General features: G+C 37.2%; 1 protein-coding gene across 35 annotated transcripts in view; it reads right to left on the minus strand.

The window, feature by feature from the left end:
* Positions 1-582: 582 nt before the first annotated feature.
* NRXN1 (neurexin 1) overlaps positions 583-12,696 on the minus strand; it is a 681,984-nt gene continuing 669,870 nt past the window's right edge. For all 35 annotated transcript variants that reach the window (XM_064709393.1, XM_064709392.1, XM_064709389.1 and 32 more), the window contains one exon: positions 583-3,999. In XM_064709393.1, coding sequence (XP_064565463.1) covers positions 3,692-3,999 — 308 coding nt within the window. In that variant the 3' untranslated portion in view covers positions 583-3,691. The remainder of the gene's footprint in view (positions 4,000-12,696) is intronic.

The following is a 12,696-nucleotide window of genomic DNA, read 5'->3' on the forward strand; positions in this document are numbered from 1 at the left end:
AGGATTAGATGTTTTCTTGAAGTTGCCAATGAATTTAAATGCCATGCTAAGTAGGAAAGCATTTATGTAATGGATTAGCTCCGGTTGAAATTTTATAATTATTATCTAGAAATGTTTTTAAGGACCTCAAATACATTAATTTTCCCATTTATTTTTAAGTCATCTTCTAGACAAGAGAAAATGTTTTCACTTTTAAGAAATGGTTTAACTTTTCATCCTATTACCTTACCCTCCTCCACCTTATTTCCACTACAGAAATCAAAAAGTGGCAAAAAGGAGAGTTCTTTTTTCATAGAGATGGGAAAGAGAACATCAGCTTTTAATTTTTTGATTAAAAAAAATAGAAAATTTCAAATTAAGCAAGTCTGTGCAAAAACCAATTCATTGATGTTATTAATACTTTTCTAACCGGGCCATTTGAACACAAGACTTGAAGGTTTTCACTGAAATGTATAAAGAGCTCTGAGGTTACTTTTTCCTGACATGAATGTCTGTAACTTGCTACCAATTTACCAATTTTTTCACAGCCTCAGGACGAACAGGTACTCACAATCTAAGAGCAAGACAAGAAACAAGGCAGCATTTGTATTAAGAAACATTTTTATTAACAAAACAGTAAATTCCACTTGCTTAGCATTTCCAATAATGAATAAATTGGCCTTGCAACAAATAAAAAAATTGTAAATATCTATCACAGAAAGCACTATAAGGTTAGGGGCATTGGGCCTCTCTTTGATGTCTTAGGGTTGAAAGTTTCACACGTTATTTAGTGTTTTGTTAAAAAAGGCAACACAATACAGTCATAGAAATGAAGCCATCTCAGTCAAACAAATTAGGTTATTATAGAGAAAGGATCCAATTTTGTGTTAGGTAGTTGGTTTATGTCTGTTTGTTGTTGCTGCTGCTTTTAAACAAAAAAGAATTTTAAATCCACTTGCTGGCATTTCTGATACGTCCATAAATTTTATTTTTTTTGTTAAATTATGAAATTAAAGAGGAAAAAGGAGAACCTTCAGAAACAGTGTTAAAATTGTGTTTTCTTATCTTATTTTAATAGTAGGAGATCTTTTTTTTTTTGTCCTTGATGTATGGATTTAGTTAAAGATTGATCTACCAAACTGCCTGGAAATTGGCCTGACAATGCTATTTCATTAATGCAATCAATACCAAGCAGAAAAGACCATTTCATCTCACCCAAATCACATTCTGCCATGCCCAGTCTCCTGCCAACAGATTATTCTTGTTCTTCCAGGTACCTTCAAGCACTGAAATCTGAACCCCACCTGGCTTTCCACTTCTTTCCCCCCTCCAGCTGAAGCCTCTTGCTTCCAGCAATGACCTCCAGCCACCCTTGCCCCTGCCATTCCCTGAGTACAGCTGTCCTGTAAAGGTGGGAGAAATGATGAGTGCCACAGGTGAACAACAATCTAAGAGATGAACATCGGATGGATTTCGTGGTTTTCGCGAGTGGGTTTTTTTTGACCTTCATTTTTTGCGTAAATGCTAATGAAAATAAAAAGTCGCTTCACAAATGCAACATGTCACACCTTGATGTGGTTGGCAAGCTTCAAGAGAGGTGTTTCCATGTCAGCTACATGTATTTTTAAAGTGCTCTGACTCCCAGATAGATAGCTGTACCAGTTCCCAACTTTGTTTCATCAGCTACAGTGAGTAACACACAACAAAATGTTTTGTGTCTGCTGTTTAAAGCTAATTTTAAATTTCTCCTTCCTGTCTGTAAAGTGTGAATATCTATATCCCTCCCAGGAGGCCTTCTGATGATTTGGTTGATTTCTATTGAACTACCCTCTTTCTGTCTAATGCATTCCCTTTGAACTTCTGTGTAAATAAAATGTTATGCTATGATTTATTGCTGTGAAACTAATGAAATATTACTAGAAAAAAATTCCAAACTTAACGTGTAAATAACAGCATTACATTTCATGTGTTTAACTAAAATGCATTAATGTTTTATAGATGCAAGATAAGCTGTGTCACTTTAAAACATAATGAACTTATATCTGTCTGGTTATGATGTCTTGCAATACTACACAATCAACTTAGCTAAAAATACTTTTTCATATGTCAAAATGCCCACCATTGAAAAATACTATCGTGCACCTCAAGAGTATTTCCTTTTTGGAGAAAGGGATAAATTCTGCAATAGAATCAGCCTGGATAATTACAATGGGTATTTTTAGATCTTTTACCACCCAGTGCTTTAGTAGCTGTTCTTCATACGAATGCCAGATAAACACTATATGATACTTCCTAAGATTCTCAAGAAACTCATCATTCTTGTAATTTCTAAGAACAAGGTTTCTGTAAGGCAAACCATGCTCTCCAATAGTGAAGCTTTGACTGGAAGCCAAAGGCCAGTTTAAGTCACTAAATATTTAGCTAATTAATGAATGTATATTTCTAGGAAAATTGGCCATTCTGATCAACTTCATTGATGCATATCAGGAGCAAGAGATGGGGATAGGAGGGAGAAGACAAATTACAGTAGAGATATATTTTTGCTTTCTAGTCCACTTCTTTCATACAAACTACTGAAACTTAATTGCAACATAATAGAGCTGTACAGGTAAGAAAAAAATTAGCTGACTCTTATATACATTCATACACATCCCCCTTTGTATAACCACTACACTGTAAATTAAAAATCAAAAAAAAAAAAGGGGTAAAAGTCTGGGACAATTTATAATGGCTGCAAAAGAACTGAAGAATGTCTGTTGCTCCAGATGTCATAAAACTCTCTATACCTAGCAACACTTATAACATTGAGTTTACCAAAAATGGCTGAAGAGCAGATATAGTTTGCATTTTCTATACAACAGGCTATAAAACATCACTTATCACAGTCCAGAAAGCACATATAGATGTGTTTTTATATAAACATATGTAATAACATATTAAGCGTGCATGAAAATTTCCCAATGATTGCATCTATGCCCTCTTGTTTTTCTTTTTTTTTTCTTTTTTTTTTTTAATATTTTTGTGGAAATGTGCCTTATATTCCAGATTTTTTGTTTTTGTTTTTGAAAATAAGGCCTCCATACTATTTTCCTCACAACCAGAAAGGGGCTTTTTGAAAGTATTTCTACATAAGTCTTCAGAAAAGCCAGCACTTTGTTTCAAAATGCAAGTTTCCAATCACTGCTTCACTGCACCAGACGGCAAACTCTTTATGTTTGCTTGTTGAGTCACCATATATAATGACAGTCTTCTCTGACAATAAGACTAACTTACTTCTCAAGAAAGCGCTAGCACTTTGGCTAAATCCAGAATCATAGGTAGCTTCTTTTTTCTTTTTTTTTTTCCTGTTTTGTTTTTTTTTAAATTTGATTTTTTTTTTGTCATATTGTGCCTCGATGTTGTAGTAATACTCCTTGCTTTATGAGTGCGTGGTGTCATCATTGTCTTTCAGAAACGTTCCAGCAACATAAAGACAGGCAGAGTAAATGAAAACACTGTGGATGTTAGGGAATTTATCAGCTCCTGTTTCTGAAAAACAAGAGCATGAAATGCTTGTTTTTAAAAACAGTCTTTCCTTTCTGATTGCATTCCCTGTCTTTTCTGTTTGTTTGTTTTTGAATGTGCTTCATAAAAAGTAAAGTAAATAAGTTTGTATTATGTCTCAGATAAAATGAAGACTATTTCTATACAAGCGTTCTTTTAGATGTTGAGATCAGACATAGTACTCCTTATCCTTATTTTTCTTGTTTTTGTTGGAACTTTTAGCGCTGTTGGGCTGCTTCTCCTTGATCACAGCCCCGTTGGATTGTGCTGAGTTACTGATGTAGTTTCGACTCTCGTCCACGTGGTAGGAGCCCTCGTCTCGATTCCTGTACTTGTACATGGCATACAGGAGGATGAGGATGCACAGCGCTGCTGCCGCCACGATCCCGACCACCATGCCCGTCGTGCTGCTGGATTCGCGGATCACCTCGGACGAGCCGGGGTACTCCCGTCCTCCTCCCGCCCTGGTGGGGTTTGCTGTGGGGAGACAGGGAAAGAAAGGAGAGGTTATCCTTGAGTTTGGGCATGGAGGAGTCAGTCATGCCTGCTGCTACCGTCACGTGTCCTTCTAGCTGCACCCACGGGCCAGGACGGCCTAGAGATGCACTGACGCCTCAGGTTTTGGCTTTTATATATTTCAGATTCTGTTCTGCTTTATTCCTGCTATTCTTAAAGTCTAAGGTTCACATTAGGATATGGTTCATATTAGCTCTCTTCACAGAGCAGGGAGACAAAACCATTCCTTCTCTAGCTGGGGACCCAAGGATAACAGATTCAGATCTCAGGCCCAAGAGCATAAAAAATTGTGGAATGATGAGAGAAAAACAAGGATGGGACTTAATGGGCTAAAGCTACAATTGGACAATTAACTCCAATGTGCTAATGAACCAAAACTCATAAAAGTGTGAGACCCCGTAACTGGTGGTCCATATTTTTGTTTTTTGGCCATTTTGGGTTGTGCTGCCCAAGGTGGATCTACTGAGGCCTCCTGATAAATCCCTACTCTATTCTTTAGCTCCTTCTAGTCTCTGTTCTAGGTCAGCCTTAACAAGGCATCAATACCCCTCTCTACTAGTCCAAAACCAGTTAGGGTTGCAGCCCATCCCTTTTTCAGACTTTTAAACAAGGAAAAGGACAGCAAAGAACAACTCTTTCTAGCCTTCAAAGGTATAATTTGTCCTAGTGTGTTGTTAAGCAAATAATGCCTAAATAATCTGAAATAACAGACGTGCCACAATTTAAATGCAGGAGCATGAAGATGGAGAGGAAAGGATTTCCCTCTCCCTTTCTCTCTCCCTCTCTTTCTGTAAGGAACAAAAAGTGACACCATACTATTTATTGAGAAGGCAGTGACGATAAAACAGAATGGAGGGTAAAAAAAAAAAGAAAATGTCTGATAGCAGCCAATAAATTCACTACAAAGAAGGTATCCTCAGCTCTCCTGTACACTTCCCTCACCAAGCTTCTCAGTTTCTCCTTTCCTTCTAATATTTTCTTTTTTTTTTAAATTAATTATATTTATTCTTACTGCTTTTAGAGAGCTATCCAGCCCTATGTGCTATTTTCTACTTCAGAGTCCTCCTTGGATATGGCCACACTTCAGAGCACTTTTTCACTCACTTCTCCCATCCCCTATTTTCATCATTGATGCCATTGTCAGATGTTCCTTTAAGGATTGCTTTATGTCCCAAGAAAACCTCCCAAATTGTACAGAGCAAGGACTCAGCCTCCTAAGAACCCACCTCTGAGGTTAGACTCTGGTCTTTTCAGCTGTGATATGAATAGAGCTGACCTATGTCTTCACACTGGAAAATCTTCTTGATAGGAACTATTGTGTAGTCTGGCATATTTTGTCCCCTTGCACAGCCATGAGGAATGAAACCCTAATTCCAGGAGGAATTTTTAGTTTAAATGCTCTCAGCACACACAGTGCTTTTGTGTTTTCCATGATCTCTTTTCTTTGTTGAATTTTACAGCAGGAGGGTAGGCAGACCTTTGGATAGAATCACTTAAAGTGGTGATAGCTGAGATGGATTCTCTCTAACCTAACAAGTGTCATGGACAGAAATGAAGTTATCTGGGTTTCTGCAGTATTCCTCTGATTATACCAGCATTTTCAAACTTGTGGGAGGCTGTGCATCCTCAGCACTGCCAGCCTTGGCTGAGCCCAGGAGAGCCAGGCTGGCTTGGAGAAACTGCATTTATGCATCATTATGCATGGCTAAAAATTCAATCAGTAAAATACAGACGCTAACTAAAGTACTAAATGCTAGCTTTACAATAGAATCATCATGTTAACTTTATCAGGGTGTGCCTACAGCTAGCATTGTACTGAGGTGTGTTAGAAAAGTGTCTTGCTCAAAGTCCACAAAAGCACACTATGCTCCAGAGTCACTTTTTAAAGCACTGTAAAGGCATAAGTGGAAGATGATGATTTTAAGGATGCTACATTAAAGGTAGTGCCAGTCAAAATATCAATACTGGTCAAAAGATTGCAACAAGTTTGGACTAGCAGAATTGAAAGCAGCCACCAGCTGCAGACATCTACAATTGGCCTATGAATAATAAAACATAGCAAAAAAGCTACAATTCCCCAAAAGAATAAGTTCCTTCTCCACTCTGGTATTCCTAATAATTTACTTATTGGTGATCTGTGTTCTTACTGCTGAAACACTTCCTCTGGCAGTTATTTCAAACAGGTTTAAAGAAGCTGACATTTTGTTCAGCTGAAAGAACAGAGACAAAACTGTAAAATTAAAACAAAAACCTATCAAACAGTATTTTCAATTTTTGTATCCTTCTGAAAGTTCTTACTTGTTATGAGTTGGTGCAGTTGGTACTTTCTATGGTGACACAAGAGATCTTGAAGGTTTTAAGATGTTTTTGTCATTTCAGGGCAGATGCCACCCTACTAACAAAGGTGCCATGTTCCAAAGTAGTCAGTGACTGGTTTAGATCCTGTTTGTTCATTGTAGCTATTGTAGAAAATGGAAATTCTTTTACACCTAGGGTGTCATTTACTGTTTTACAAGAGACGATGCATTGTGTGCAGAACAAAGACTGAGTATTTCCATAGTGAGTGAAAATGAGACGGAGTCTTATCTTGCTGTATGTGATTTCAGGAAATTAATTTCTGTCTGAGAAATAATAGAAGCCCCTGAATACACTGTCAATACCTGATGGATTAACAGCTGCTCTTTCTCTTTAAGAGACATACATTTGGGCCAAATACTGTCAACTAACTTTACAATTAACGTCTACTAAATGACAGTTAACAGCTTGCTCAGAGGAAAACATTCTAATATTGCAACATAAAAGAAACATCTAAGGTATATTTTTCAATGTTACCTAAATTCCTGCCTCTCACCTGATGGATTCCATTTATTTTAAGAATGTTTTCACAATTGTCTCATTTAATCCATCTGCCTGAGAAATATTCAACCAACTACACTGATGTTATTTAAAATTATAACATTTCAAAGCATCTGTTGTTGCATTTGTTTGGACTTCTGGAAAAGGAGCAATTCAGCAAGGAAAAGGACTTGCTATTTTTGTTCCATTTACATTAAAACATGCTTTTAACCCAATAGGGCCTCTCCAGACAAATGAAGGAGGAGGAAGTAGAAAAGTTTTACAAAGTACGTACGTTTCTCTGTGAGCACATTAGATAGGAACAGCTAATGGAGTACACACCAAAGCAAGAGTCCTATTCTGAGACAGGGAGGACAGGGCCACTGGAAAAAAACCAACCTCAATTTCTTCTGAAATCTATTTAAATAAATAATTCCACATCCCTAACACTGCTGAAACAGCTGCCTTCTATTTAAGCAATACCTTTGTTTGACTAAGACTGGACTCAGTTCCAAGGGGAATTTACCTACATTTTCTTCCCCTGCAAGACAGGAACGATTGCAAGGGATGGCAGATGATGTCAGTGGAGAGCAAATGAAGATTATAAATTTACAGAAATCGTGTTCTTTGCTTCCCAGCTCTTTGGGAAGCACTGGATGCAGTTTTCATCCCAGCATCTTGGTAGCTGGACCAGGCAGAGTCATTGGCTCCTGGCACAGCAGCAGGGGTGTTCCTGCAGGTAACCTTGTCTGCTGCATGAAAAAAGTATTAACTTCATCCTAGACATCTTACTGTAAATGAGAACTGAATACCTTATTGGAGTATGTTAAGATTAAATGACATAAAATATTACTCTGATTTTAAGAGTAAACAATTGTCTCAAAAATATACCCAAAATCCAAACCCTGAAACTATCTATTTATTACTATTTATTAAAACAATAAATTGAGGTTGGTTAGATTAGGAACAAGACAAAATCATAAAGGCAGTAAATATGCTCAAACCTTGCCATAACAGTGAGAGGAAATGATTGTCTTCTTGTGGTGCAAGGATTCCTTCTTAAAACAACTTCTCTGATGCACATCTCTTCCTCTCAACAGCACACAACCAGTGGTTTTGTACTGCCTCAAAGACCAGCTCAGAAAAAACTGAGTTCTAAAAGCCTCACTTACCACTTATGAAAATCTTTGCATGAAATAATAGCAATTGAGCAGTTTTACATTGTGTAATAATGGATTAGAAAGTTATTATTCTTGACTGTATTTCTAAGTGGTTTAAGATTTAGAGGGAAAGAAATCTAACTATTTTCAGTGCCCAGTTTTCATTAATACTGCAAAAAGAAAATTGGAATTGCAGGTTCCCATGGTGTTTGTGAATTGAAATTAACAGATTGAAAAACAAAACAAAACAAAAAAAGACAAAAGGACGCCAAACCTGTTTTCTTTACATTTATGCCTTCCCACAAACTGTGAATAGGAAATTACTCACAAGACAGAAATGTTTAACTACTGCATTTGCAATGAGGCATGAAGGCAATTATTTACGGGACACATATTAATTTTCACTCTGTGTGCTATCATTGTAAACCTGTTTGTGGTTGATTTTCTGCAGCATTGTTGGATTCTGGTGAGCTGGTTTCTGAGCTTGCTGCAAATTCAGCACCTCTGAAAAACAAATCCCAGCACTTCCCCTGCAGAACTGGGGAAGATGCAGCCCAGCTTCAAGACCAGCATGAAGGTCTGCTGTACCCTTGTGTTTAAAGGAAAATTTTTAAGGTATCAGTTCTACTCTTTGGTGTGCAAACCCAGGATATAACACACTAAGATACCTCTAAAGTGACATAACTAACTTAGCTTGTTATAAAAATAGCCCAGCAGTGGAACAAGCATCCAAGCTAAAAAGATTGGTTTGCTAAGGAGCTAAACATTCTCTCTGCACTGAGCAGAGTGCTGATTTCCAAGTGTAATGATTTGTCATATATCGACTTGGAATCATTTACAAATCCTACCAACTCCTTAGCACTGCAGGTTTTGCAAGTAACTTCTTTTTCCCCTGTGGCTGAGAGGTGGAAGGTTGTTTTCTCAACCTTTTAAAATGTCATCACAAGTCCAAAGGGAGATAGGATAGTTGGTTGTGCAGTGCCAATTGATGGAGCATACCAAATCAGTGGGATTTAGGAGTTACTATGTTTTGCAGACCTGAGGGGAATATTTCACAGTTTTATAAGAAGCTTTTGTGAAGATATTTTCCACCAAACTAAATTTAATTTTAGCCAAAATCGAGAATGTAAACCAGTATATCACTTAATGTTTTTAACAGCCTTCATCCCTGTGGTTTTGCCCTTTTTGTTAGTATATTTTAACATTGCAGTTGCATTGTTTCTCTTTTATTATTCCTTCTCTCCAAACAAGGATTCTATCTTCTCTTACCAGTTCAGGTGTCCTACCTCTCCCCACTTCTATATTTGTCATTCAGCTTTGTATCTCTCCTTATTTATTTTCTACGTGAAGTTATTTTCCTGGTTTTGTGCATATTCTGAGAAATCTTTGGTAATTTGGTACTTTGTTTCAGAAGTTTTGACTGAGCAGCAGAATCAGTAGTTAGTCTGTATTTTAAATTGAAGTATTCATAAGTGGGCAGGGGGGGGAATTTTGCAAATAAGATAACATAAGGAAGACAAAACAGAAAAATAGAAATATTACACCACTGACAGCATGTTTTCAAGCTAGACCTAAGCTGCTGCAAGTTTGGGACACCAGTTCAGACAAGTGAACTGGGATCATATGCTCTGTGAGTTGCCTGCTGCTCCTGCTCCCTGAAGACTTAGTGTTAAAGCAAGAAAAGAGCAGGGGCACTGGAAACATAAATTTTTGGTGGCAGCTAACAGTAAGATTGGCTGCATTGAACCAAAACTGTGACATTTGGGCTCCACTAACTTCAGAAAAAGTTTTGCTATGAGCTTTGCCAGATCAAGGTTTCATTGCTTCCTATTTTTAACACTGTCATCTCATTTAAAAAAAAAGGCCAAAAAATTCCATACCTCCTTATCTAGGAGCCAGTTTTGAGCAGAATACCAAAGTTGTAAAGCATGAGGAATGTGCTGGCTTGGCCTGCAGAGCGTGGAATGATTCTTGCTCATGAAATGAGCTGGAGGTGCAGACACCCACATTCATCTCACAACTGTGGGTGATTCCCTGATTCTCCTCCTTCACTAAGCAGCTACTACATGAAAAGATAAATGTCTATGCCACAAACATTATATATATATATATATGGCTTGAATGTTGAAGCAGAAAGCACAGCACTCTATTTGTTCCAAGCACTGTCATCAAGTCAGACCCATTACTGACAAAGCTGATAATATGCCTGGGAGAAGAAGAAGGGGCCAGGCTTTCAAGACATCCAGAATATCCTTGCACACACACTGAGGGTGCAGCTGCTATAAATACTGAGCTACTCCTGCTACCCAAAGGCTCAGATTCAGCAGCTACACTTGCTCAGCCTGAATCCTATCACTGCCTAAACCATATATGCTTCTCTGGGAGTGGGAAGATAAAGACAAATGGAACTCAGGATGGATATAAGCTACATTTGATGTAATTCGTGTTCTTTTTCTCCTGATAAAATTATTACAATTAATAAGACTGCCTTGTTTTTCTTTGCTTTTCTCATCATAGTCTATAAAACAACTCTGGTGTCTCTGATGTTGGCACAAAGGAAAAAAGTTTGAGATATCTATAAAGCTTTGTTTCATTTCAGAATATAATTCTAATGTTCTCACTTTAATCTTTCATTTTTCCCTTTTCTGAAACTTTTAAAGGGTGCATTCACAACATATGATGTATTCTAGATCCAAAGCTACTGCTTAAGCCAGTTCACATTTAAACCATCAAAGTCCCATATCTAGACCATAGCCCTTAACCTCAGGAGAAGTTTTGAAACCTATATAGAACAGCATGTCAACACAGCAGAAGAAGGTTTCATTCAGTTTTTTATATAGTCAGAAGGAGATAGCCTAAGGTTAGACTATTTCAGGTACATGCACCCTCATTATGGGTTACTTTTGCCTTGAATTTTTCCTGCTTCCATTTATGAGCAACATCCTTGGAGAATACCCAGTTCTCAAACTTGTCAGCATTCTCCTACCACTTTGCAGGCTGTCAAATCACACAGCTCACACACCACAATACCCTAGTGCTTCTGGCACAGGTTTAAATTAGCTGTGAGCAAGGGGTTGAAAATTAGTAGCAGCATCCTTAGTACTAGGTGGGCAAGAGCTAATGGGTGTTCACACTCTACTGGCTGCTAGAAAACACCAGCAAGAAGTTTAGTTTGTTCTTGTTTCCCTTGTCTGCAGAGGGGTCAGCAAACCAGTTCACTGCCAGCAGTCTGGTATGATGGTCACTGGTTGGAGAACCTGCTGCTGGCTGGCACCAACTACTCTAGAACACCCTATTAATTGAATTTATCAGGTATTAGACATTTCCTGTAGAGTTTAAAAGACCTGGTTTAACATCTTATTGCTCAAGTTTGGTCTGAGAAAGCTTTGGCATAGCAACTGAGCAATACAATGCTAATTCAGGGCAGTATTTTGGCTATGAACCTTCTCCTACCGCTGCAAAATATGATCTTTCTTCTACCTTTTTAATGAAAAATAGTGCTGTGGAAAAGTGAGTTTCCTTCACAAAAAGAAGAAATTCAATGCATATGCATTACAAAGCTACAGGAAACAGTTTCAGTATAGTGTCCACAGTATGCAAGAATATATAAGCATTAGATGTAGCAAATCAAACCAGACTGAAGTGTAGCTCAAGGAAAACAATGAGGTTTCATCAGTCAAGGCACCAGTAACACATAGACTAATTTCAAACAAACTAGAACTCATTTATTTATTCAACAGTCTATGTGTACTCTTGATCCTAACTTTAAACTTGATTTAAAGGACAAATTTTTAGGATTATACACTTTATTTATGATTTTTTAAGCAGATCAACATGAAAATTAATGGAACTTGTTCTATATTCAATCATGTCTCTCTTTATCCTTGTGTAAGTAAATCCTCTGTCTTTCCAAAATTCCTTATAGAATGAGAAAAAAGAGTTTCAGTTAAGTCAATAAATTACTTGCCTGTTTCTGAAAATCTCCATTTTATAATTACTATCTTACTTACTTTCTGCATTTTTCATCCAGAGTGCAAAGTTCACTTGTGGAAAATGTTTTTCAAAGTACATATAATCTATATTTGGCCTTATTTCATTGTTTTAAGTAAATATAATGCATTTTACAGGCTGTTTTTCAATTCAGTGACTCTCTGGTTCCAGATTAAAAAGATCTACACTGTTTTTGAAAATGGTGGAAAACTCTTTTAGCGGAGGGTGCCAAAGAACACACATCTTTATTTCTGTGACTAACAACAAAGAATAACAAAAGATTTAGAACTGTCTAGAACCTATTTTCATTTACTAATACTACATGAACAGCCACTGGAGCTTAATGTGTTTTATTACTGAAAATCTTAAATACTAGGCTTGAAAACCATGTTTGCTTTATTGAAGAGAGCATGGGAATGGATCTAATTTCATTTTTGCCTTTCAGACAAAGCAACTGCATTCACAGGCAATTAATTTTTTAAGTTCTATGCAATACCTTATCTGTAAGACAGGTTTGTTTTTGGAGAATATCAAAAAACTAGGTCAAGCAACTGCTCATATACAGAAACAGTTTTTCCTGCAAATTTTTCTAGGGAAAACAGGAAAGTAAGTCCTCAATTAACTTGAATTAAAGGACGTGATATTCATATACATATCACTGAAATATCCGGGG

This window comes from Zonotrichia leucophrys, chromosome 3 (assembly GCF_028769735.1).
Source record: "Zonotrichia leucophrys gambelii isolate GWCS_2022_RI chromosome 3, RI_Zleu_2.0, whole genome shotgun sequence".
NCBI classification, from domain to species: domain Eukaryota; kingdom Metazoa; phylum Chordata; class Aves; order Passeriformes; family Passerellidae; genus Zonotrichia; species Zonotrichia leucophrys.